The 26,888-nt window shown below is 42.9% G+C and overlaps 2 protein-coding genes across 5 annotated transcripts; one reads left to right on the top strand and one right to left on the bottom strand.

The window, feature by feature from the left end:
* Positions 1–25,398, bottom strand: LOC116334905 (guanine nucleotide-binding protein subunit alpha-14-like). Of its 4 annotated transcripts, none has more exons than XM_039620950.1 (8): positions 25,096–25,398; positions 7,953–8,130; positions 3,188–3,372; positions 2,933–3,087; positions 2,336–2,476; positions 1,484–1,613; positions 1,243–1,396; positions 1–284 (listed from the first exon to the last, which is right to left on the bottom strand). In XM_039620950.1, the coding sequence occupies exons 2-8, from the start codon at positions 8,071–8,073 to the stop codon at positions 94–96; spliced, it is 1,077 nt and encodes a 358-aa protein (XP_039476884.1). In that variant the 5' UTR covers positions 8,074–8,130; positions 25,096–25,398; the 3' UTR covers positions 1–93. The 4 variants fall into 4 exon arrangements, with proteins under 4 accessions (XP_039476884.1, XP_039476886.1, XP_039476885.1 ...); XM_039620952.1 differs by having other exon boundaries at positions 7,953–8,112; XM_039620951.1 differs by lacking the exon at positions 25,096–25,398 and adding an exon at positions 8,539–8,609.
* Positions 23,156–26,315, top strand: LOC120443082 (vacuolar protein sorting-associated protein 13A-like). Its single transcript, XM_039620852.1, has 8 exons — positions 23,156–23,216; positions 23,298–23,431; positions 23,569–23,682; positions 23,839–23,910; positions 24,619–24,935; positions 25,690–25,813; positions 25,947–26,021; positions 26,122–26,315. Exons 1-8 carry the CDS (start codon positions 23,156–23,158, stop codon positions 26,170–26,172), a joined length of 948 nt encoding a protein of 315 aa, XP_039476786.1. The 3' UTR covers positions 26,173–26,315.
* Positions 26,316–26,888: the final 573 nt, after the last annotated feature.

Below are 26,888 nucleotides of genomic sequence, written 5' to 3'. Positions count from 1 at the left end.
GTTTAAGCTTGATTGATAATTAGATTCTTTTCTATTTCAAATTTACTCAGGTCTTCTCTTGTATGCATTTGCTCCTGTGCTGTATGCCACCTTCTACATCAGGTTGAAGTCCTTGAGGTTGTCCCTGAGGATGGTGTCTTTGACAGCCACGAAGACGATGCGGATGTTTTCTGTGTCTGTGGCGCAGGTGAAGTGAGAATACAACGTCTTGTCCTTGTCCGGGTTTTGTTCTTGGTACATTTTCAGGATGAATTCTTGAGCTGCTACTTGATCCTGCTGAGGTCCTGCAATTCAGGGTTGATATTATTTAAATATGTTTTCAGTAAATTCAACATATGCTCACCAGACACTTTATTGGGTAGACTTGTTCAACTGCTTGTTAATGCAAATATCTAATCTGCCAATTACATGGCAGGAACTCAGTGCATTTTATGACCTGATGAAGTTCAAACTCAGCATCAGAATGGGGAAGAAAAGTGATTTAAGTGACTTTAAATGTGGTGTGGTTGTTGGTACCAAACAGGCTGGTCTGAGTATTTCAAAGTTACTGAGATTTTCCCCACACAACCATCTGTAGTGTTTACAGTGAATAGTCTGAAAGTGAAAAGGTGATCTGTGAGCAGCAGTCCTCATTGATGTCAGAGGAGAATGGCCAGACACTATGATACAGTAACTAACTACTCATTTCAACCAAGGTATGCAGAAGAGCATCTTCTGAAGCAGATGGTCTACAGCAGCAGAAGACCACACATGGTTTCACCTCTTGTCAGCCAAAAACACCAAACCAAAACTGAAATTCTAAGTCTTGATACTTAAAGATTAAAAATGTGTTTAAAAAAAATCAGTTATTTTCTTTTGAATAAATTATGTGTTTTTTTTAACTTAGAACAAATTTAGTGATTTTCTTGTAGGCTTGTATCAAGGGGGGAGGGGCGGAGCTTAGACTAATGATTGCCAATTAATGCTGAATGTTTTCAGTTCCCTGTTAAATCTCAGCCATGAAGAATTAAACCAATTCTGATGGTTAAGGAGGTTCAACCTGGTACCAGCAAAGTGTAGCTAATATAGTGTCAGTTGAGTATTTTTAGTCTATTTCAACACTTTTCCATAAAAATGAGTACCGTGCAGTGATTGGATGATGAAGGACTTAATATAAGTTTCATTCATTCCATTTAGATCAGCTAGGTAATTACAAATCTTGTGGTGAAATAAGAGCTGAAATCAAGATGAGCTCAGTCTAACCTGTGAATTTAGGGAAGTAGGTGGATAAATGAGAGTACATGATCTTCTCCTTGAGGATGTCGGTCTTGTTGAGGAAAAGTATGACAGACGAGCGCTGGAACCAGGGGTAAGTGATGATGGTCTTGAACAGGGCCTTGCTCTCCTCCATGCGGTTCTGAGATGTTTGAAGGGATCAAACACATTTAAAACTCCAGGAGGATGTAAACCGAAATCATCATTTGCTGTGTGGTTAAATTCTCACCTCATTGTCGCACTCGGCCAGGACCTGATCATATTCGCTGAGTGCCACCAAGAAAATGATGGAGGTGACGTTCTCAAAGCAGTGGATCCACTTTCTCCGCTCTGATCTTTGACCACCCACATCAACCATCCTGTCATAAAAGCAGCCAAGAAAAGTCACGCCACCTTCGAGGTCGGTGCCATGCCTGTGGCCAGTTCCAGTGCAACAATGCTGCCATTATTTTGGTTCATAGAGTATTTCAAAGTAGAATGGGAGGCAGAGCCTTCAGCTTTCAGGCCCTCTTCTGTGGAACCAGCTCCCAGTTTGGATTTGGGATACAGACAGCCTCTCTACTTTTAAGATTAGATTTAAAACTTTCCTTTTTGATAAAGCATATAGTTAGAGCTGGATCAGGTGACCCTGAATCCTCCCTTAGTTATGCTGCAATAGGTCTAGGCTGCTGGGGGCTTCCCATGATGCACTGAGTGTTTCTTCTTCACTCACCTTTTCACATCACTCTTTAATCGTTAGCTATTATTAATCTCTGGCTCTCTTACACAGTGTGTTATTTGTCCTGTCGCCCTCACCTTATCCCCAAACAGTTGCAGCAGATGGCCGCCCCTCCCAGAGTTTGATTCTGTTAGAGTTTTCTTTCTGTTAAAAGGGAAGTTTTCCTTGCTACTGTCACCAACTGCTTTTTCAAAGGGAGTAATTTAATTGTTGGCACTTTCTCTGCATTAGTGTAAGGTCTTTACCTTAAGATAAAAAGCGCCTTGAGCCGACTGCTGTTGTCATTTGATGCCATATAAATTCAACTGAACTGAATTGAACTGAAACTCTGTGCAGTGCAGAAGATGTCAATATGCACCTCACCTGAAAATGACACTCTGATTCTTAGACGACATGTCAAAAGGGTGTTCAATGATACCGGTGGTTGGTACTCGGACTCTGAGGATGTCGTCAAGGTTGGGTATGTATGAGGGCTGTGAAATCCGATCCAGATCTTTGAGATAGCTAAAAAGAAAAATATGCAGGGAGAAAAAAAACAATAAGAAAGGAGAAATACAGAAAACATGTAGAAAACCTAAAATCTAAACCAAATGCATGTAGCTACATGAGAGTTCACTCACTGGTGGGACTCTCAAGGGAAATGAAAACTTTGCTCCAATGCAGGAGAACAAATACTGTTTATTTTAGCTTCGATCAAATTTGCATTTCCCAAAATAGTAAAAACAGCAAGCTAAAAAAAACCTCTTCTCTTTTTATCGCCATCGTTAGTGGCAGCGACAGAGACTATATTCAGCAAGATTGTTGTGGTTTTATCAGCAGGCACTCATCGATGTGGTCAGAAGTGACTCGTCCTTCTGCATGAATATTATACTCATTTAATAATCCTGTTAATATAATTTGATCTAGAAAAGTACAGAGATCTGTGCACACTGTTAAACATCATAAATGCCTAATTCTCACTATTTAGTGGAGTCAGACAGCTGGTACTCCCTGCGCCGATCATAGCACTCCTGTATTCCAGGATCATTCCACAGACTCTTGACAGCCATGGCGAGGTTGCTATCTAAGTCCTTCACCTTATCCACCTCCACCTCCAGGACTGCGCTGGCATGACTCTATGGACACACAGAGAAGACAAAAAGACAGTGAGGTAATTGTAGAACGTCCATCGAATGTTAATTGTAAAGGACTGGAGCAGAGTTAGTCTGCCTGTACCTGGTTCTGGGGATCAGTGAAAGATATACCGAGAGTCTCCATAGCTCGGACCATTGTCTGCATGGACGTGTAGATGTTCTGGTACACCAGCTTGGCATAGCTCCTCTTGTCCTCGTCTGTATATCCTCCTCCATGGATAATCTTCATTTGTTTGATAAAGGTGCTCTTTCCACTCTCTCCAGTGCCTGTGAGACACATTGAGGATTAAACTCAATAATAGCTTTATTTAGTCTACTTTTTTTTTTTTTGCAGCGTTGCAAATTAACATTCTGCAAATCAAAGTAATTGTCTGCTGGCTGCATGAGGAGTATTAAATTAATTAAATGTACTGATATGCACACAGAGAAATTCAATTACCCTATAGTGTAATACTTTGAGTGGTGGACGGGTGTTTTATTTTGTCATGCATCTATAATTATTTGCCTGTGTTCCTTTGCCTGAGCAAATCAACTTCAGAAGCCCTGCAAATGGTCCAGAATGTGAATGCGAGGCTGCTCAACAGGTCCTCTAAAAGATCCCATGTGACACCAATTCTTTCTTCTTTAGGCTGCCTTCCAAGATTTTAGTGATTACTTTCAGTCTGAACCATTTAGTGGAGAAACTGTGCCTCAAGTGAGCAGGTCATTTACCTATTGTAATGCTGGTGGTTTGATACCCGGCTGCTCCAGTCTGCATGCCAAACTATCCTGGAGAAAGATACTGAACGTTGAGTTGTGTGTGGTCAGTGCTAGCTAGATGTTTGACCTTTAATTGTGCTAAGTAAATTGGAAATGGGCTGGTTTATTTCCAGTTTACCATGGTCAGTTGCCTCCCTGTATTAGTAAATTACTACATTCATATGCAAATACGAGATCTTTGAGGTCAGCTGATCAGTGCTTGCTGGTGGCATCTGGGTCCAGGTTAAAGAGAAAAGACAAGCCTAATTTTCTACTCTTCATTTATCCCAAGAGAAGATATTATGGCCACTGCAAACAAGCAAATTTAGCTCTCTGCTGAAAAGACACAAAAGAAAAAAGTCAAGGGAGTCTCTATCCCCCCTTACAGTGACAATTTTAAACTTGAAGGTGTCTATGATACAGTGAAATGTACCCTTGCCCAGTGTCATGCATCCATGCCCCTTCAGCAAGAGCATGGAGTTTATATATAATTTAAAATATTACTGAGCTGCATCCTGGTGAGTTATTACTGCAACTCAATATTTATAATATTTACATTAAAAATGATCTAATTTTGAATTATTGCATGTGTTTTTGCACAGGTGTTGCATACTGTATGCCAGCTGGCAGGTGCCTGGCAGCTACATTAAAGACCCATCTGTCTTTTTATGAACGGCTTTTTACTAAGAGATAAGCTGAAAGAAATAAAAACAAGTTCTGTGACAACTCTCAATACCCAGCTTTTCCATGCAGGGACACAAACTGAACAATTTGAATGTATATTTGACTGCCAAAGGGACACTCGCCAATATCCGAGGATGGGAAGTTTAAATCCCACAAATTGCCCGAAATAAAATTCAACATATTCATAACTTTGGTTTCACCTGGTTGAATAAAATGTTTTAGTCAACTAAAAGCATAACTTGCTTCTGAAAAATGACCTTCCATTGGTCAGATGGAAAAATAAATAATATAAAAACCCTCCTAACTTCCAATAATAAATTCAACAAGAATGGTGCACTTTTTACACCCTGCAACCTTTCCTGAGTGACAGGATCAGATGCATGCTTAACAACTCAGAGACTCAGTCTCTCTATCTAAAAGGTCTTTCGACTAACTTATATTTCACTAAAACATACTTTACTGGATGAATACATACTTGTTCTTATTAAAAGGTATGAAAACCACACACACACAGTGCCTTTCTGCCATGTTACTCTTCAGCTCTTACAGCAAAAGCTCATAATTTTCTCATTGAGATCACATGATGCGCAGCTGATTTGGTAAACAAATGTGTTTGTTAACAGGCCTGAATATTGGAAGTTGCTGTGTTTGTGTATGTGTGGGTTTATGCAGGGATGGGTGGGGAGTTTCACCTTGTGGGCAGTCGGTGTGTGTGTGTATGACACAGCTTCATACCTGCACACTTCCTCGATCGGAGAACGCTGTAACACGAGGCAGTGATGCCCGTGTGAATGAATGTGGTGTTAGTGTCATGAGATAACGGCTACAACCACCTGTCAAACTCTGCCCTCTCCCTTTTTTTCACAACTGAAATTTACCTGCCAGGCAGGGACTGTGCAGAGGCACAGAACAAAAAACAAGAGAAGTCACTAATCTGCAAAATTTGACTTTTAAAAACAACAAAAAAAGCAGATCCAGCAGATTTACTGCTACATTCAAAGATCTTCCAGCTAAAAATAACAGAAAAAAAACCCAATACTTCTTCCAAAAAGAAGAACCTGTCTATATATGTGAATATACGTATAGATATTTGGGGGTAGGTGTGTAGGTGAATGTAAGGATACATGCATGTATAGATGTATAATTGCATATGTGTGTTGTATGCACATCAATGTGTTGGTATGAATGCACTTTTATGTGTGTGGGTAATTGGCAGGTCATTTGAAAGTAAGATGAATATTGCTATCATTCCATAAATAGGAAGAAGGGGTAGGATCATATAAGTTTATACTATAATCCTTCTCCGGCATAAAATTTGAGTTATTTATATACAGACGACTAACATACTGAATATTTGTCTATACCTATCTACTGAGCTGCGATGACTCAGTATACAAGTCGGCAGCTGTTCAAGTCAAATTTAAGGCCTCTGAAAAAAAAGGGGGACAGAAAGTGAAGGTGTTGATCTCTTGCGCTCTCAGTAGACCTGACTCTGACCATCCTAATGAAATCCACTGAGAGCTGAGTTACTCTGACCAGGTAACAAAAGGTTACTTTCTAGATCATGGCTGTCATACTCCTTTTACACTGTGGCCCACACAGAACCCTGTTTGATCTTAGTGGGCTGGAGCAGTAGATTTATTACCTAGAAAAGAAAACCCTCCAAATCATTCCTCTTTCTGTCAGTGTAAAGACATTTAAGTATACATTAAATACCTCAGACGGCATTTGAAAAATGAATGCATTTGCAAGAGAAACACCCCAACGTGACACTTTGCTCTGCCACTTTAAGACAGGAGAACGATGAAATTCTTAAAAATGAAAGGAAAAAGCAGTTTACTTCCCAGACTTTATCCTGCAGACTGACTTTGGTGCAGCATGACAGGGCAGTTGGTGTCAAAAAATACACGTGGAATTATAACATTTATGTCCTTCTTTTTGCATTTACCACATTATCCAAAGTTATTGCCTCTGTCAGTGCGCCCCAGGGCAGCTGTGGCTACAATGTAGCTTGCCATCACCAGTGTGTGAATGTGTGTGTGAATGGGTGGATGACTGAATGTAATGTAAAGCGCTATACAAATACAGGCCATTTACCATTTATTTAGGGGGCCGGATTGGGCTCTTTGATAGCCAGGTTCTGAGCCCCGGGCCTCATGTTTGACACTCTTTCAGCCTGAACAGAGACTCCAGGGTCATCCTTTTTTTCTGGAAAGTTGTTTCACTCCACTTTTTGACTTCTCTCAACTAACTTTGTGATGCGTTAAACAAAACTGCTGCAGTCCAGCTGTCTGTAACAGCCTACAGTGAGCTGAGAAAATGTTTTTCTTTTGAAGCAAATGAATGTTTGTTTGCGGGCAGAAACATAACGCTGTGTTTTGAGTGAAATGCCCTGCTAAGAGAACAGTGGATAAAAACCAATAACTGGTGCTCCGTGATGCATTTGCATGACTTTTGCATGAAACGCTAGTTATGGCTTTCAAACACACCACTGACCGAGGCGTGGATGGCGACTGCGTTCCTGAAGTGCTCCCACACTGCTGCAGTAAAATGCGCCTGATACATGTTCAGCAAGTTCCCACTGGATCGGGAAGCCGCTTACATAAACTTCTATAACCCTAGAACAGTGCAACCCCCCCGCCCCCGATATTCAGGAAGAGAGAGAGAGAGAGAGAGAGAGAGAGAGAGAGAGAGTGTGTGTGTGCGTGTGTGTGTGTGTGTGTGTGTGTGTGTGTGTGTGTGTGTCCGTTTTCGGTATTTCTGTGGCCAGGTGGAGACTTACCGGCTCCAGCAGACAAAAAGTACTCAAGGATTCAAACCTCCGGCCACGCGTAAAAATCAATGGCAGTGCCATGGCGCGCGGCTGCGCATACCCTGGATGTTCTCGGGAAGCCAGTGCGCCTCATCAAAACGCAAGAAATATGAATGAGGTGGAGAGAAATGTGGAGAAGAGTCAACTGTGAAACGCTGCTCATGACTTGAATCCGCTCATCTAGCCACACGTGTCAATGACAAATTGTAGCGTGCTGGATATAATACCCACTCCTTTCCCTTCTAAAGTGTGCATTCTTCTTACATATGATTAAATGAAGACTAGTCGACAGGCGTCAGAGCTCTGTCTCACCTGCCATGATACCTGTGACCAGGTGTGGCCAGGAAGCGGTGAAGCAGTGGCAAATTCCGAGCTGTCTCCAAAATCTCCCACAACGGAAAATGAAAACGCCTGGATCATTCCGCTAGAGGAACAACTTTAAGAGCAAATGTTTTAAAGCTTTTCTTTTGCCCGGAAAAGAACATTTATGGCTACAATCAAGATCAAACCTTTGAATGATTTACAGCATGGTATTTGATAGCACGAGGAGAATGAGGAGGACTCCGTGAAGTCAGTTATCCTCCGAGATGGTGTTCAGGTTAGCGATGCTCACCTAAAAGCAGCAACTTGAGCTCCCTGCTTGAGTCCTGTTTGTCCCTCCGCAGCTGCTTCTCAATCTCCTCGTTGATCCTCTGGTTCTCTCTCTCCTCCGCTGAAACACAGCATCCAGCCATCGCTGAAAGTCACCAGGTTGCTCTCCAACGACCCCTCGGCTGTAAAAATGTCGCAGGCTTTGATTAAAGAAAAAAAGAAAAGAAACTCAGACCAGTTAAAAACACTCCTTTGCCCCCTCTTGCACTTCACAGCTTAAGACGCAAAAAAGGCACAGAGCATCTTCAAAACTGCGCCTTCGACTTCCACTGGAACAGAAAAGTTTGCTGCTAAAATATAAAGTGCTAGATTTCAGGGGTAAGTCCAAAGCTCTCTCTGTGTGTTTTTTTTAAGAATCGAGGTGTACAACAAGGTGCGCCACGAGCTGTTCCTGTTGGACAAAGTGCTGCAGTTATACTCCACCTGGACGACACTTCAACTTTATCCTGACGAATGGGGAGGGGGTGGCACCGGCTACAAATAGAAAAGGATAAAATGAGAAGTTCGCTGCCACAACCTGTGGAAACGGTGAGCGAGGAGGAATTCACCTGTAGATGGTTTTTAATCGGACATGGAGTGCCGTGGCTCATTCTTAGAAGTGCTCCATGCTGTGCTCGCTTTCCTTAGAAGCTTCTATAATATCACACTCGTAATTCACGAGTCTGGTGACATAAAATCATGGTTCGCGTTAATTTTTTTGCATACAAATGATCAAAAAAGATCACACTATTCAGCCCCTCTGACACCTGTTCTTCCCTAAATGTTGACCTTGGCCCACCGGAAAAGTTCAGAATCTCGTTTGCAAAAGATTCAGGAGTGTTTCTCTAAAGCTCTTTCTCATTTGAGAAACTAAGAAATTCTTTTATTAAAACCAGCTCTTTCTAGCTGGGGGCCATTGCAAAACTCAAGACCATGTTGTCATCTGCCGATTTTGAGAGAGTGATACATGCATTTATCTCTTCTAGGCTTGACTATTGCAATAGTCTTTATTTTGGTATTAACCAGGCCTTACTCTCGCGTCTGCAGTTAGTTCAGAATGCGGCGGCCCGACTCCTGGCAGCCTGGCACTCGCAAATTTGATCATATCTCCCCAATCCTGGTACGTTTACACTGGTTACCAGTACGTCGTAGAATCGACTTCAAGATTTTGTTGTTTGTCTTTAAATCTCTGAATGATTTAGCTCCATCTTATCTCTTGGACCTTTTAACAAAAAAATAATCCAAGTAGAGCCCTTAGGTATGGAATGCCAGGACTGACATAATAAATTAATTAAATAAACCTTTAAATATTTGATTAAATGTGGCAATAATTAAATAAAATTGGAAATAATTAATTAAATAAATATTTACGACACATTTAATCAATTAATTACTGACATATTTAATTAATTAATAACACACTTAAATAATTTTTGACAGTTTTAATTAATTATTTAAAGATGTATTTATTTATTTCATTTTGGCACTATTGTCCCCTTCATGTCTCACCTTGAAATAATTTTATCTGTCAGCATCACCCATCAAACTAAGGGGGCGGGGTTAATAATGCCACTGCAGCTTCTCTAACATTTGACTGGTTGCCGTGCAAAGTAACCGTGGGGCTGTAACTCAGGACGTAGAGCAGGTCACCTACTGATCGGAAGGTTGGTGGTTCGATCTCTGGCTCCTCCAGTCTACGTGTCAAGTATCCTTGGGGAAGATACTAACCCCAAGTTGCTCTCCGGTGCATCCATCTGAGTATGAATGTGTGTGAATGTAGTTAGAAAGCACCAAGTATAGAGAAAGTACTTGTGAGAATGGGTGTGATTGGGTGAATGTGGCACGTTGTATACAGCTCTTTGAGTACTCCGGGAGAGTAGAAAAGCGCTATATAAGAATAAGTCCATTTACCATTTTACCAAGTCAAGACAGGTCGATCCTAGATAATCGATTTCTTGTGTGAACTTGGGGCAGCCAGATATCCCAGAATGCATTTCAAATCACAGGCAGCAATGGTGGTGGTGTTACCAACTACACTTTTAATAGTGTTTTAGCTGCGAATGTAGTGGTGTATTCTTCACATGTCTGGTCAGGTTGTCAACATAGAACATGTTTGCAAAAGTGCTCAGATGTTTTCAGAGATGTCACTAGCTCTGCTAACAGTCAGCTGACAGAGTGTAACCGGTTTTATTTACATATTTCACTCTCCATGTTCCACATGTTGCATTCGCAGATTCTCATTTTCACCAAACGATCGTCTCTTTCCGCCTGGTCTTGTGTCTCTGTGCTTCTGTAACATAAAGAACGAGCTGACATTTTTCTAATGACACCAGCGATCAGCTCAACAGGCCCTCAGTTTACCTGCATGCATCCTCCTCACCTGTCAGCTGTTTAACACCTGCTGCTAATTCAAGAAACATGCCCACGTTACCTGGTGATAGTTACAGTTTAACTGGGCAGTCGGTGTTCGATATAACGCAATGTTGGCGCATTCTTCTGCACAAGATAAATGAATATAGTTTTTTTTCCCGAGCGCAGAGCTGCTGGAGCTTGTTTCCCTGCAGAGCACTTTATAGGGGAACCCACTTTATCAGCAGCTGATGTCCAATCACCGGCACACAGCTTTGAAACCTCACCTGAGTTTTAGCTCTCAGTGGTTAAACACTGGACTTAATTCACTCAGGTTCTGTCTGTCAGGTCACGTTTACTTCACTGTTTTATTTACAACTGAGCAAATCGCTTTTGGCTAAGGTCAAAGTTACGTTACATAACTGCATAGTTTTACTGAAGTTTAATGGTTCACTGGCACATGTGTTAGACTGAACCATTCGCTTTTCTTTATCTGGTGTGTTTTGGATTTTTTAACAGTGAATTTTGAGATTAAACTGACTTTTAAAATGTTTTTATACAAAGAGGAAAGAGAAGGCGCATTTCCACCGAGAGGAGCAGAGTTTGTAACAGCGTGTTCATCATGATGACTGCAACCTGTACAGAAATATTACATCATCTGTTTTTTAATAGTTATTCAACTGTATTCTAAGCACCAGCAATCTGTTAGAATTTTTAGAGTTTTTTAAACTAAAATTAAATGAGGTTAACATATGATTTGTGTGATTTTTGTGTGTGTGTTTCGGTCATGTTATGTTTAACTGTCAAAGGCTTGTTAGAAACTATGAAACACATCATGCAGACTTCTGGATGTTAGAAGAAAACTAGTCCTGCTCGTGAGTGAGACTAAAGGCGGGAAGGTGACTTTAAAACTAAGCATGTTAATAGGACCTCCACATTTATATCATAGTTTATGATATAGCACGTGTATTTCAGTAATAGCCTACTTATTTCAGTGTAGTGGTGAACAGTCACACAGCTCACGTGGGCGTTATCTGTGATACTCCTTAACTATAATTTATCCAAGTTAACTTCAGTTACCCATTCAGACAGTTCTTTTGCAATGACAAACATAAACACTCATGTCGCCGGTAGGTTTCCGCTGTGCCAGCTGTTTAAGCTGAGGGAATACAAACTCAAATTGTCGGAACAGGTTTGATCGTTTCTTGCCTGTATTAATTTGGTGATTTATTATATGTATAAATGTTATTCTAATCTGCTGCTGAGTCTCTTACGCTGATGAAAATGCAGATAACACAGATCACGAACACCTGTTCAACCAATCACTTTCATTCCACTTTGATCTGTGACAAACTGACGGGTTCATCTCTGTTACAGTGTTGCGTTAGATTGCTATATTTTTGTGTTCTTTATACTGTAGATTTTCACGTCTCTGGAATAGTTGGCAGTAATAACGATGATTTTCTGTAAAATCATATTGATATGACCCGTGAATTATTCGTAGATGACCGTTAGATTAGTGTAACGGTCTTTTGCATTTTATGTTTTGTTGAGCTTTATGTCCAGATTTTGCTCTTTTGCACCCTCTGGTGGTGAAGTATAGAGGGTTCAGTTGTTTGCAGTTTGGGTCTCCACCCAGCCACTTTATGCTAGCACACATGGTGTCTGCATGCCGCAGCTCACGGTCAGCTCCACACATGGAGAAAATATCGTTCAAAAAGAAGAAATAAGTGAGAATGAAGGCCATAAAGGACGATTTAGCCCCTCCTGGATGTTAGCTCACGACGTTTGTGTATTTTAAATATTTTATTTTCTGTAATTAAGGACTTTTGATTGATTGACATTAAGTACAAGAGGGCATTTTGATGTGATGTTTTGTTTTATTGTTTCTGTCCGTGAGCAGTTCTCACGGGTTGTCAAGACCAGAATAAACCCTGTTTTATAACTCTACATCGTGCCTACGTCAATCCCTGAGGGTGCTACAGTGAGAACTCTTCTGCTCTTCACCGGTAGATGAAAGGACGCAGCCACCGCAGGAAAGTTCAGGTGCCCCGAAAATAAGTGTTGCCTCAGTTAAAGGACTCAATATAATTAAGCACAAGAAAGAGAAATAGAAAGGAAAAAAAGGACTGTAAAAATAATTAAGATAAGTTTCCTCCGTGAATCGCTACCTTATCGTGGTGGAGGGGTTTGTGTGTCACAGGGATCCCAGGGGCTATGTTGTCTGGGGGCTTTTGCCCCCTGGTAGGGTCTCCCATGGCAAATTGGTCCTGGGTGAGGGACCAGACAAAGAGCGATTCAGAAGACCCGTATGAAAAGAACATCGAGGGAACAGTTTACCCTGCCCGGGATAGGGTTACGGGGCCCCGCCCTGGAGCCAGGCCCGGGAGGGTGCCCGAGGGCGGCGTCTGGTGGCCGGGCCTTAGTCCATGGGGCCCGGCCGGGCACAGCCCGAAGAGGAGACATGGGCCCATCCTCCCGCAGGCCCACCACCCGCAGGAGGCGCCATAGGGGTCGGGTGCATTGTGTGTCGGGCGGCGGCCAGGAGCGGAGGCCCTGGCGGACCGATCCCGGCTGCCAAGACTGGCAATAGGGACATGGAATGTCACCTCTCTGGTGGGGAAGGAGCCTGAGTTAGTGCGTGAGGTTGAGAAGTACCGGCTAGATATAGTCGGGCTCACCTCACGCATGGCTTGGGCTCTGGAACTAGTCTCCTGGAGAGGGGCTGGACTCTGTCTCAGTCTGGAGTTGCCCCTGGTGAGAGGCGGCGGGCTGGGGTGGGTATTCTAATATCCCCGGCTTGCTGCCGGTACGCTGGGGTTTTTCCGGTGGATGAGAGGGTTTGTTCCCGCGCCTTAGGGTCGGGGAACGGGTCCTGACTGTCATCTGCGCTTATGCGCCGAGTGGCAGTTCAGAGTACCCAGCCTTCTTAGAGTCCCTGGGGGTGCTGGAAGGTGCCCCACCTGGAGACTCTGTTGTCCTGCTGGGAGACTTCAATGCTCACGTGGGTAACGACAGCGAGACCTGAGAGGCGTGATTGGGAGGAACGGCCTCCCTGATCTGAACCCAGTGGTGTTTTGTTATTGGACTTCTGTGCAAATCACAGTTTGGCCATAACGAACACCTTGTTCGAACATAAGAGTGTCCATAAGTGCACGTGGCACCAGGATGCTCTAGGCCGCAGGTCGATGATCGATTTTGTAATCGTATCACCAGACCTGCGACCATATGTTCTGGACACTCGGGTAAAGAGAGGGGCTGAGCTGTCAACTGATCACCACCTGGTGGTGAGTTGGATCAGGTGGCGGGGAGGACGCTGGACAGACCCGTGCACCTAAACGCGTAGTGAGGGTGTGCTGGGAACGTCTAGCAGAGGCCCCAGTCCGCGAGATCTTCAACGCACACCTCCGGCAGAGCTTCAACAACATTCCGAGGGAGACTGGGGACATTGAGTCCGAATGGACCATGTTCAGCGTCTCCATTGCCGGGCTGCTGCATTGAGCTGCGGCCGCAAGGTGGTTGGTGCCTGCCGTGGTGGGAATCCCCGAACCAAATGGTGGACACCAGAGGTGAAGGGAGCCACCAGGCTGAAGAAGGAGTCCTATCGGGCTTGGTTAGCCTGTGGGACTCCAGAGGCAGCTGACAGGTATCGACAGGCCAAGCGGAATGCGGCTCGGGCAGTGGCTGAAGCAAAAACTCGGGTGTGGGAGGAGTTCGGAGAGGCCATGGAAAAGACTTTCGGACTGCCTCAAGAGATTCTGGCAAACCGTCAGGTGTCTCAGGAGGGAAAGCGGTGCTCTACCTGCACTGTGTATAGTGCTGGCGGTGCGCTGCTGACGCCGACTGAGAAAATTGTCAGACGGTGGAAGGAATACTTGAGGACCTCCTTAATCCCACTGACACGTCTTCCGAGGAGGAAGCAGAGTCTGGGGATGAGGGGAATGACCCGCCAATTTCTGGGGTCGAGGTCACTGAGGCAGTTAAACAACTCCTCGGTGGCAGAGCCCCTGGTGTTGATGAGGTCCGCCCCGAGTTCCTGAAGGCTCTGGACGTTGTAGGGCTGTCCTGGTTGACACGCCCTGCAATGTTGCGTGGAGATCAGGGCAGTACCCTGGACTGGCAGACCGGGTGGTGGTGGTCCCCATCTTTAAGAAGGGGACCGGAGGGTGTGTTCCAACTACAGGGGATCACACTCCTCAGCCTCCCTGGGAAAGTCTATGCCAGGGTGCTGGAAAGGAGAGTTCGTCCGTTAGTCGAACCTCGGATACAGGAGGAACAATGCGGTTTTCGTCCTGGTCGCGGAACACTGGACCAGCTCTTTATCCTCTCAAGGATACTTGAGGGTGCATGGGAGTTTGCCCAACCAGTCTACATGTGTTTTGTGGACTTGGAGAAGGCATTCGACCGTGTCCCTCGGGTGTCCTGTGGGAGGTGTTGCGGGAGTATGGGGTGTCTGGCCCATTGCTACGGGCCATTCGATCCCTATACAACCGTTGTAAGAGTTTGGTTCGCATTGCCGGCAATAAGTCGGACTCGTTTCCGGTGGGTGATGGGCTCCGCCAGGGCTGCCCTTTATCACCGATTCTGTTCATAATTTTTATGGACAGGATTTCTAGGCGCAGCCAAGTGGCGGAGGGCTTTCACTTGGTGGCCTCAGAATCTCATCTCTGCTTTTTGCGGATGATGTGGTTCTGTTGGCTTCATCGGTGAGGGCCTCCAGCTCGCACTGGAACGGTTCGCAGCCGAGTGTGAAGCAGCGGGAATGATGATCAGCACCTCCAAATCTGAGGCCATGGTTCTCAGCCGGAAAAGGGTGGAGTGCCCACTCCGGGTCGGGATGAGTTCTTGCCCCAAGTGGAGGAGTTTAAGTATCTCGGGGTCTTGTTCGCGAGTGATGGGAGAAGGAGCCGGAGATCGACAGACGGATTGGTGCTGCGGCTGCCGTGATGCGGACGCTGCACCGGTCCGTCGTGGTGAAGAGGGAGCTGAGTGTAAAAGCGAAGCTCTCAATTTACCGGTCGATCTACGTCCCGACCCTCACCTATGGCCACGAGCTGTGGGTAGTGACGAGAAAAAGAACGAGATCGCGGATACAAGCGGCAGAAATGAGCTTCCTCCGAAGGGTGGCTGGCCTCTCCCTTAGAGATAGGGTGAGAAGTTCGGCCATCCGGGAGGGGCTCAGAGTAGAGCCGCTGCTCCTCCACATCGAAAGGAGCCAGTTGAGGTGGTTCGGGCATCTGACAAGGATGCCCCTGGGCGCCTCCTGGGTGAGGTGTTCGGGCATGTCCCACCGGGAGGAGGCCCCGGGCAGACCCAGGACGCGCTGGAGAGATTATATCTCTCGGCTGGCCTGGGAACGCCTTTGGTGTTCCCCGGATGAGCTGGAGGAGGTGGCTGGGGAGAGGGAGGTCTGGGCTTCTCTGCTTAGGCTGCTGCCCCCGCGACCCGATCTCGGATAAAGCGGATGAGGATGGATGGATGGATGGATGGATGGATGGAAGTTTCCTTTTATGAATGAACAAAGGACTGGAATTTTTTTTTTCATTGTTTACATTTCTACTGTTTAAGTGACTGATATTCATACAGTGTTAAATTAATGTTGTGATGAGTAACCTGTGCATTGTGCATATGGTGGGTTTCAGCAGTGTGTCATATGTCATAGTGACTTACAGCTAAAGTGACTTAAGTGATGTTTAAAAAGTAAGAGTAATTACTGTGCTTTAAAGTTGTAACAATAAGCTTAGATTAATATTCATGTGCTCCTCAACTACCAAATCAAATTTAAGCTGCTGCATTAACGTTTACATTAAGGCTAAGTAGGATACAAATTAAAAAAAACAAAACCCCTCCAACAATGGCAGAGTTTGAGGCTAATCCAGAAGTCAGTGAAAAGGGTGATGTGGAACAACTTCATGCATATGAGCAACTACAAGCAGTTGAAGGCACAGCTGATGATGTTTCTACTACCTCACAAAGAGCATGACAGAGCCAACGAGTCCGTACGTTGACGGAAAAGGGCAAAGAACTCTACGATGAGCACATAAAGAAGGCTGCACATCGTTTCAGTGCATGCTATGAGAAGTGGAAGGTTGTCATTTAGGATGCCAAAGGAGCTATAGATGGTCAATGCTCAAAGGACCTCCTACAAGAACATGTTTCCAAGGTTTTGAGTGCTTCTAAGGATGGGAATGCTGCCTACATTGAGTTGAGACGTATTGAATCTCCAGATAATGACACAAGACGGAGGATGGATACCTGTGAAGCCATAACAAAGACAATTATCTAATCTATAAGAAAGTGTCCAAGCCCAAGTAGTGCCGAGGTACAAGGAGATGAAGAAAATTGGAAGGATACTGAGTCTTTACCTAAGTCAGTAGCCTCAGATGTGGAAAGTCATAGGGATGAACAATGGAAGGAGACTGAGTCTATGCCTAAGTTAGTAGCCTCAGACAGGATGAGTGTTAAGTCACACCACACTAAGCTCTCTTCACATTCAAGGGTTTCCTCTAGACACTCCAGCAGGCTCTCAGTTAAAAGACAAGATGCAGCTGCTGAAGTTGCAGCAAATGAGGCTGCTCTGCAAGTTCTGCTTGAACAAAAAATCCATATGAAAGAAATTGAAAGACAAGAAGCAGAAATAGCACAAAGGCAAAAGGCTTTAGAAGCTAAGCGCAGAGAAGACTTAATACGTGAGAAAATATGTAAGTGGACCTGCAAGGAAGGCAATAGAAGGCTACTTCCCGCTTGGCACAGAGGCTGCATACTATGCAGCATGGGCAGTTCTCAAAGAGAGGTATGGCAATCCCTTCCTCGTAGCCAAGGCCTTCAGAGACAAACTTGACGCATGGCCTAAGATAAGCTCTAAAGGCAGTACGGAACTTCAAGCATTTTCTCACTTCTTTGTCTTGCAGTACTTCTTGCTGCAAGACAGCCATGTCGCAAATGAAGGGGCTTGAAGTGCGCAATGAAAACCAAAAAATGCTTGCAAAACTTCCAGATTGGCTCACTTCAAGGTGAAACAGAAAGGTTACAGAAGTGCAAGAGGAGAATCACACCTTTCCAAGCTTCAGCCAATTTGTAGATTCATCTTGTGGGAAGCCAAAATTGTCTGTAATCCCATAACATCTCTCTTTGCTCTCAAGCCAAGTGAAATTGAAGGGGCAAAAACACCAAGGAGCAGAGGCAATGGAGCAAAGGTGCTAGCAACTAACACAAATGAAAGGACTGTTAGTGCTAGTTTGTACTGTACTGTGTACAGTGTGTACTGTGAAAGGTCGGGTCACAGCCTACTTAAGTGTCGAAGGTTCATAAGTGAGAGCATTGTTGAGAGACTAAAGTTTGCTCAAGACAAGAAGTTATGTTTTGGCTTTCTGAACTCTGGTCATCGCTCCAAGGATTGTGAAAGTACAGAAACCTGTAGCACATGTAATAAAAGGCATCCAACATGTCTTCATGACAATCGTACTAAGGAAGAGAGAACAAGGAAAAATCAAACCAAGAACAGTGACAGAACAAGACACAAAGCCACATTGTTTCCCCAGTCTGATCATATGTTTATTTCTTTTGATGCAAACATAACCGCTTCCAAAACCTGTATCTCTCGTAATATCACTTTTAGGAATATTAACCCAGCTGTTTTTTCATCTGCCGTCCATGACCTTCCATCTATTCACAGCTCCTCAACCCCTCATGAACTTGTTTGCCATTATAATGTCAACCTTCATAACCTTCTTAACATATTTGCTCCCCTTAAACATCAAATTGTCTCATTTTCCCGTTCAGCACCATGGTTTACCCCTGACCTGCGTCATCTTAAAGCTAAAGGACGCCAACTCGAACGTCTATTCAAGAAAACCGGACTTACTGTACATAAAGAAATGTACAACGACCATGTTTTGTTCTATAAAGACTGCATTGCCTCAGCCAAATTTGCTTACTACTCTGGTTTAATTAGTTCTAATGAAGGTAACTCCAGGTCTCTCTTTTCATTGTTCAGTAAAATTACAAAACCTCCAGACACATTCCCCTCCCACATGTATTTTGTTGATTTTTGCAACTCTCTTATCTCTTTTTTCACTTGTAAAATCTCAGATATTCACCGTCAACTTAACTCTTTAGGAGCTTCCGACTCTGAAGTAGACTTCCTGTTTCCCCCACTGTCTTCCTGTCAGTTATTTTCAAGCTTTACTCTTCCCTCCATAACTGATGTATCTAATCTTATTAAAAAATCTAGTCATCCACCTGTCAACTTGACCCTCTCCCCACTGTGTTAGTTAAAGCCTGTCTTCCCTCGTTAGCACCTCTCATAACCAGCATTATCCATTCCTCCCTGAACACTGGAATTGTTCCTGAAGCACTGAAAAAGGCTTCTGTTAGTCCAATTCTCAAAAAGCCTGGTGCAGACCCCAATAACTTTGATAATCTTTGCCCTATATCAAATCTCCCCTTTATTTCAAAAATTCTTGAAAAAGTTGTCCCCTCCCAGCTTCATTTACATCTCAATGACCATAATCTCTATGAACAATTTCAATCTGGTTTCCGCCCCAATCATAGCACAGAAACTGCTCTGTTAAGGATTACCAATGACCTTCTGATGGCAGCTGATTCTGGTCTCCTATCCATCCTCATCCTTCTTGATCTTAGTGCGGCGTTTGATATCATGTCTCACAATATTCTCCTGAACCGGTTAGCATCCATTGGCATTAGTCACACCCCCCTTGCCTGGTTCACCTCATATCTCTCAGACCACACTCAGTTTATCCAATTTAAATCCCATTCTTCAACTCTCTATCCTGTTTCTGCTGGTGTGCCCCAGGGTTCAGTATTAGGGCTTCTTTTATTAATTATTTACATGCTCCCTCTTGGTCATATATTCCAAAAATATAATATAAATTTTCACTGTTATGCCGATGACACCCAGCTCTACATTTCTTCTAAACCTTCCTCCCACCTACCTCCCTCTCAAACTGTCTTATTGAGATTAGATCCTGGTTCTCCTCCAATTTTCTCAAACTCAACAGTAATAAAACTGAAGTTTTACTTGTTGGTACACCATCTATCTTAACCAAATCCCACAGTTTTTCCATTAACATTGAAAATTCTCCTACCGTTCCCTCCCCTCAGGTTAAGAGTTTGGGTGTCATACTTGATAATACTCTTTCATTCCAGTCTCACATTAATTACATAACCCGGTCTGCATACTTTCACTTACGTAATATTAACCGACTCCGTCCTTTCCTTACTCCCCATGCTGCTGCCATCCTTGTCCATAGTCTTATTACGTCCCGTATTGATACTGCAATTCCCTCCTATTTGGTCTCCCTAAAAGGTCCCTTCATAAACTCTAACTTCTTCAAAATTCTGCAGCACGGGTCATAACCCGTACTCCGTTAAGAGCTCATATTACTCCAGTTCTTCAGCAGCTTCACTGGTTGCCAATAGAAGCCAGGACAAATTTTTAAAATCTTACTTCTTACATACAAGTGTATCCATAAATCTGCTCCTTCATATTTGTGTGACCTGCTCCATATCACCACTGTTTCCCGCCCTCTCAGATCCTCATCTGCTATTCATCTTACTGTTCCGTCCTCACGCCTTATTACTATGGGGAACAGAGCTTTCAGTCGCTCTGCTCCTTGGCTCTGGAACTCTCTTCCTCCAGCCATAAGAAATATTGACTCCCTTTCCATATTTAAGTCACAGCTCAAAACACATCTGTTTAAACTGGTTTATTCGCTTTAGTGCTGATTTTATCTGTTGTCAAGCTCTGTTTTGCAATTTTAACTTATTTTATGTATTTTATGACTATTGTTCCTTTTATTAATTTTGTTCTTTGTAAGGTGACCTTGGGTTTCTGAAAGGCTCCCCAAATAAAATGCATCATCATTATTATCATTATTATTATTATTATTAAATGAACTCCGACGTCTCACAAGCCCACAGTGTCACACCAACAACAAGTGAAGCAACTTCTAACAGAGTCACACAGAATGTTGACGACACTCACACATCTTCCATTATTCCAGTATGGGTTTCAACCAAAGGTGAGCCAGAGCATGAAATTCTTGTGTACGCACTCCTTGATACACAGAGCGATACAACCTTTATTCTTGAAGAAACGGCACAAGCTCTGCATATCAAAGGTGAATCAACTCAGCTAAAGCTCACTACCATGTCTTCAAGAAACACCGTTGTCCTGTCGCAAGCTCTCAGGTCTACAAGTCAGAGGATTCTACTCAAATAAGACCATTTCCCTACCAGTAACATATGCCAGAGATTTTATACCCGCAAACCGAGATCACATTCCAATGCCTGGAACAGCCAAGGCATGGCCTCATCTCGAATGCATTGCAAGTGAGATCGTTCCACTTCAAAGCTATGATGTTGGTCTGCTGATTGGGTACATCTGTCCCCAAGCACTTGTTCCTCGTGAGGTTGTGTCTGGAAAGGAAAATCAGCCGTTCACACAAAGAACTGATCTGGGATGGAGTATTGTGGGTTATGGCAATCCATGTCTCGATTATGGAGATCCCTTCGGAGTAAGTCACCACGTCATTGTGAAGGAATTGGTGCCTGACATTCAGCCCTCTTCAAACCTCACCAACAAGGTTCACTATGTCTACAGAACTCAAATAAAGGAAATGATTTCTCCCACAGAGGTCTGACTTTGTTGAGAAAGCACCAGAAGATAAAAAGGTCTCTCAAGAAGATCTCAAATTTCTAACAAAGATGAAGACTGGCATTAGGCGCAAGGAGGATGGTCATTTTAGATGCCACTCCCATTCAAGAGTGAAAGGCCTAACCTGCCGAACAACAACACATGTGCTATTCATTGTTTCAAATGTTTAGAAAAAAGGCTCAAGAGGAACAAGCAGTACTACATCTTCTCCAGGTTGCGCCAACTACGGCCTTAAGCATCTTGCAGCTGAAGGAGAAGGAAGTTTTGATGAAGAAACCATTAAGTTCATCAAAACCAACTTCTACGTTGACGATGGACTAGCAAGTGCTTGTTAATGAAGCACGCAAACTCTGCAGCACGGGCAAACATTGGTTGCACAAGTTCATCTCAAACAGCACCCAAGTTCTAGCTTTGCTTCCGAAGGAAGAATGTGATGCAGCTGCCAAGGATCTAGATATGGCACTCGGTGAAGTACATATGGAAAAAGCATTTGGCGTACAATGGTGTGTGGCATCAGATCAATTTCAGTTCAGAGTAGTTGTTAAGGAAAAACCACTCACCCGAAGAGGAGTATTGGCCACAGTCGCCTCTGTGTTCGATCCACTTGGGTTTGTGTCACCTTTCATTCTGCTGGGAAAGCAGATCTTGCAACAAATGTGTCCAGATAAACTCAGCTGGGATGATACCTTACCTGACAGTCTTCGACCTCAGTGGGAGTCTTGGTTGCGTGACCTGGGAAACCTTGCAGACGTAAAGGTTCGCAGATGCTATATTCCTTCGAACTTCAAGGCACAGCACTACGAACTTCACCATTTTTCCAGTGCAAGTGCACATGGATATGGAATGTGCGCTTACCTCAGAGCAGTAAGCACATCTGGTGAAGTCCACTGCTCATTGGTGATGGGAAGATCGAGAGTTCCACCAGCCGAAGTCACAACTATACCTCGACTTGAGTTGTCAGCGGCCGTTGTTGCTGTGCGCACTGGTGACATGCTGAAAAAGGAACTGGAACTGGAAATTTCAGAAGAAAGGTATTGGACTGACTCAAAGGTGGTACTTGGATACCTCAGCAATGAAGGCAGAAGATTTCATGTGTTTGTTGCAAACCGAGTGGAACGCATCAAACAAAGTACAGATTCAACCCAATGGAGCTATGTAACTTCCGAAGATAATCCGGCGGACCACGCCTCAAGAGGCCTCACAGCAGAACAACTTGTAACATCAAACTGGTTCAAAGGCCCAGACCTCCTTTGGCAGAAAGTCATACCCAGTGGTGAAATTAAGGTGGGAGAGTTATCAACCAGTGACCCAGAGGTTAAGAAGGTTCAAGTTCACAAGATACAAGTGGAGGAACAAGGGTCCCTGTGATCGCCTACACAAGTTTTCCGACTGGTCGAGAATGATTAAGGGAGTTGCTAGACTCAAGCGCTATGTGAAAGAAGTAAAGGTTCACAAGAGTAGATCACATGACATCAGTAACCTACAAGAGAGAAAGGAAGCAGAGTTAACAATCGTAAAGATGGTTCAAGAAACAGCCTTTGCTCAGGAAATAAAAACCTTGCAAAAAACCTTGTTATGTCCATTTCTTGATGACCAAGGCATTCTTCGGGTAGGTGGTGTTGCGAAATCGATCAATGTAGAGCAGTGAAACAAACCACGGAGGCCCCAGAAAAGTGCAATCAAACGGTGAGTTTATTAATACAGAACAAGAAATTTCAGCATGAGTCTTCTCTCTGACAAAAATACATGTGGAGAACACTTAAATGCTTGACGACCTCTCTACGGATTCCCTCATCAACTCCTTACGTGCATTCATAGCCATTAGATTAAGCCATAGGTACAGATAAGATGGAATCAAGGCACAAATTTTGTCGTCACTAAAAATGAGTATATTGAAGCATTTAAGGAGATGGATCAAGCCAAGCTAGGGAAACTGGACTGCGAGTTTCTCATGAACACCCCAGCATCTAGTCACATGGGTGGTGTCTGGGAAAGACAAATTCGCACCATAAGAAGTGTTCTCACATCCATTCTGGAACAATCAGCCAAACAACTCGACAGCTCCTCTCTAAGGTTTAATTAATAGCAGACCATTGACTACTGACCAATTATGTGATCCATCAAACCCAGAACCTTTAACACCGAACCACATACTAACCATGAAGTCCACAATCATCTCCCCACCTCCAGGAAGGTTTGTGAAGGAAGATCTTTTTCTCCGTAAGAGGTGGCATCGTGTTTAACTACTCGCCAACACTTTCTGGACAAGGTGGAAAAAAGACTATTTGTTAAATCTTCAAGACAGACAGAAGTGGACTAAAGAGCACAGAAATGCTAAGATCAATGATGTTCTCCTCCTGAAGGATGGACGCAACCAGTGGAAGTTGGCAAGGATCATTGAAGTGTACCCTGGAAAGGATGGAAGAGTGAGGAAGGTGAAATTGCTGCTGAGTGATCCAACCCTGGATAAAGAAGGAAAACATACCTCCAAACCTGTTTACCTGGAAAGAGTGGCAATTTGTCTTGTCTTCTTTTGTTTTGATATTTTGATTTTCCACCTGTGTATTTCAAGGCTATTAAGCAGATGTATGTGCTCGCGCTGGGCCTCGATGTTCTTGGAAACCAATTTGGACTGATCAGAGGATTGTCAGAAGGGGTGGAGGCTTTCTTCTATGAGCCCTATCAGGTAATGATATCCAATAAAATTATTGACAAGTTCAACCGGGTCTTTTAGCTTTGAAGTGCATTCTAAAACCTGTTGAATAGTTACGTTGTGTAATTTAGAAAATATGGCCACATTGCATTCAGGTTAACATTCACAATAACTGTTCTTTTTTTCTAGGGAGCCATCCAGGGCCCTGAGGAGTTTGTTGAAGGAATGACTCTTGGGGTTAAGGCGCTGGTGGGAGGAGCTGTAGGTAAGCATGAAATAGTTTTAAAGGGGTAATACAGAGTCAGCCTTAGCTCCCCAAAATCAGGTCAAACCTGCTAAATAATCACTGGAATTTCTAATGCAAAAATTAATTATGTTTTATTTATCTTTCATTTTTAATTTTATGTACAGTGTTGTGCAAAAGTCTTGCACTCCCTTTCATTTCTTTGTATTTTGAAATACAGTATGTAAGGAAAAAACAGTTTGTACAATTCTTTATCACATCCTGAACGCTCTTACTCAGCTTCCTTGTCATTTCTTTCCTCAGGAATAGTTCTCCAGGCTTCTTGAAGGGCATTCAAAGCTCTTCCTTAGATGCTGGTTGTCTTTTGTTCTGTTTTCTGTAAAGATGATCGCACACTGCTTCACTTATGTTGAGCTCCAGCCTAAGTGGAGGCATGCCTTTTAGACCTGCCACTTCTTTCTTTGTCCCTCTCAACTGTCCAGTTTCCTTCAGTTGTTTTCAGCTATTTTATGCCTGTCAAACTGTATTATCATTGCCATTTTTCATAGATTGAGCAAATCGCTTGCTTTTTTTGAGAGGCTGCTGGTAACAAACTGGTCAAAAATAGAATTTAATTTAATTTGTCCGTTATGTGTAGAAACAATAATGATTCATCCCTTTAGCTAAGTGTCATTATATGCTTGACATGTTTTTCTGTTCTTTGTTTGTGATTAAAGAATGTTAGCTACCGCTCACCGCTTGTCTGCAGGCTTTATTTAAATGGAAAACTTCCACAACAATCCCACAACATGTTCCAGTCTCGTTACAGGGAAGCCAATTTGCAGATACTGATTCACTGTTTTTGCTGTGGTAGCTCATCCTTCCTTTACTTTCATATACAGTTTTTGACAGACAGTGACATATTTTTAAATGTTGTTGTTTGGTCAGATATTTTTCTAGTCTCTTTCTTTTTTCAGAAAATTGAGAATGGACGTTTTGCCAGCTACAGGTACTTTGCTCATGCTAAAGTCAATGAATCTGACTTCCTCATGATCACCAAGAGGTGAGTGGTTTTGTTTGGGGATTTTTCTTTACCCTTTTTTGATTGTTTTCTTCTGTTCAACAAAGTGTTTTACTTGAGATAATGACCAAGAGCTGAGATATGGTTCAAATGATGCATAATTTTTCTTTTCTAATCAGTTTGGATGTTAAAATTGCAGTACCTTCAATTGCCCACCAGGGGGCTGCAGCCCACAGCTTAACACAGACTGTATAAAACTTGGATGTAGCTGGCTTGATGTCGGCTGTTGCTTTGTGGAGCCCCGTTTTGAATCCCGGAGATGAGCATTTCCACTGCTGCTGTCTTGGTTTAAAAAAAAAGGGAAAAAAAAAAAGCAAAAAATCCCGCCCAAAAGATTTTTACTGATGTAACGAGACAGTAAGCTGTCTAATGACTGGGAAATTATTTTGAAGATTTATTTAAAAATCCATCTTTTTTTAATTCAGTTAGACCAAAATGAATGAATGACCCACAAACTGAGCTGGAAAATGTTTACAGTCGAGACAGGAAGCTGTTTTCACAAAGATAGGACCGAAAGTCTTTGTACAACCACAGCTATCGCCATCTGGTGGCATTCAGATTAAGGTTGAAGGCACTCCCATGTTGGCTTCAGCTTATCCGTGTCTTTTTACTTTTTTTAATGCCTATGACTGGAAATCATTGTTTTGGGATAAAGAAACTGAAATATAAAGTTTAATTTTTTTTTGTCCTTCCACAAGATATTAATTACTTTTACAAACTCATCTTTTTTTTCCAGGGGAATATTTTTTGTGACCAAAGGCACTTTTGGTCAGCTGACCTGTGAGTGGCAGTATCTGTTTGAAGAGTTCACCAAGGATCCAACCATTATAGAGGACCGCCGACTTCGCATTGAGGCCAAGGTAAAAACAAACAAACAAACAAACAAACAAGCTGTTACCATTATTTACTACCCAAATATTTCTTTATTATTAGTATTATTATTATTAGTAGTAGTAGTATTACTACTGTACTGAACCTCGCCTTCCACTGCAGGAGAGAGTGAAGTCAGTCTTTCATGCCAAAGAGTTTGGGAAGATAATAAACTTCAAAACTCCAGAGATAGCCAAAGTAAGTTTGCAATTTGGACTCAAGCTGATATTTCCTTGCAGTCGGGATACACGACTAGTGAAAATAATTAGTTCTAACTTTGGTCATTATTTATTTTCAGTGGGTTCTTGCCAAATTGGAGGATGCAAGAGAGAGTTTACCTAAGTACTGACTCTGAAGAGCGAGAAACGCATTTTGACATTAGACAGTAGACATTTTGCCTACCATAGCTTTATAGATTCAGTTTAACTTTCATTTCTGGATGTAAAGGAGGATTTGGGTGTAGAAATGTCAATCTTAATAGCGACTGATAGGGAAAATAAATCACTCGAGTATCACTGAGGCCAAATTAACCATAATTGTTGCAGCACATTTAATGTTGCACACTGTTTCTTTTACTGGATTATATTAAAGGACGCTAATATGAATTAGTATGGCTTTATAATACACATAATTGAAAAAATGTGCATCCTTAAAGTCTTCTTTTTCCTATTTTTTATACATTTCAGAATAAAGACTGTTGAGTGTGTGAGTCAGAGATGCATGCTATTTTTATACTGTATTTACATGCATCAGTCTGCTGTATATGACCTAATATGATGTCTATCTGTAAATATCCATCCTGGCATCAGACTTTATGAGGAGGTTGCAGTATGTAATTTCGTGATTTTTATGTTTTTATACCACACATATGCAATGCCAAACATGCTGATGAATTATACAGAGAAAAGGTATATATTGAAAATAAAGGAATGCTAATTATTATTATCAGCTGCTGTTTACTCTGATGTATATTTCAAAGATTTGATTTTGGTCTTGGGTGCATCACGGTTTAATATCACTAAATACTTTCTGCTGCCATTTACGTCGTTTTGTTTTCGGGGAACA

Source organism: Oreochromis aureus, linkage group 12 (genome assembly GCF_013358895.1).
Source record: "Oreochromis aureus strain Israel breed Guangdong linkage group 12, ZZ_aureus, whole genome shotgun sequence".
NCBI classification, from domain to species: domain Eukaryota; kingdom Metazoa; phylum Chordata; class Actinopteri; order Cichliformes; family Cichlidae; genus Oreochromis; species Oreochromis aureus.
The sequence above is the reverse complement of the archived record's forward strand: the minus strand, read 5'-3'. Positions and strand labels throughout refer to the sequence as shown.

What these genes read in the sequence shown, in the direction of transcription:
- LOC116334905 (XM_039620950.1), bottom strand. Translation starts at nt 8,073, where the DNA reads ATGGCTGGATGCTGTGTTTCAGCGGAGGAGAGAGAGAACCAGAGGATC. An exon ending in AATCAGAGTGTCATTTTCAG is followed by an intron (nt 1,614 to 2,335) that starts GTGAGGTGCATA and finishes CTTTTATGACAG; the next exon opens with GATGGTTGATGTGGGTGGTC. An exon ending in CTACTTCCCTAAATTCACAG is followed by an intron (nt 285 to 1,242) that starts GTTAGACTGAGC and finishes CCTGAATTGCAG; the next exon opens with GACCTCAGCAGGATCAAGTA.
- LOC120443082 (XM_039620852.1), top strand. Translation starts at nt 23,156, where the DNA reads ATGAAGTCCACAATCATCTCCCCACCTCCAGGAAGGTTTGTGAAGGAA. An exon ending in AGGCGCTGGTGGGAGGAGCT is followed by an intron (nt 23,911 to 24,618) that starts GTAGGTAAGCAT and finishes AAGAATGTTAGC; the next exon opens with TACCGCTCACCGCTTGTCTG. An exon ending in AAACTCCAGAGATAGCCAAA is followed by an intron (nt 26,022 to 26,121) that starts GTAAGTTTGCAA and finishes ATTTATTTTCAG; the next exon opens with TGGGTTCTTGCCAAATTGGA.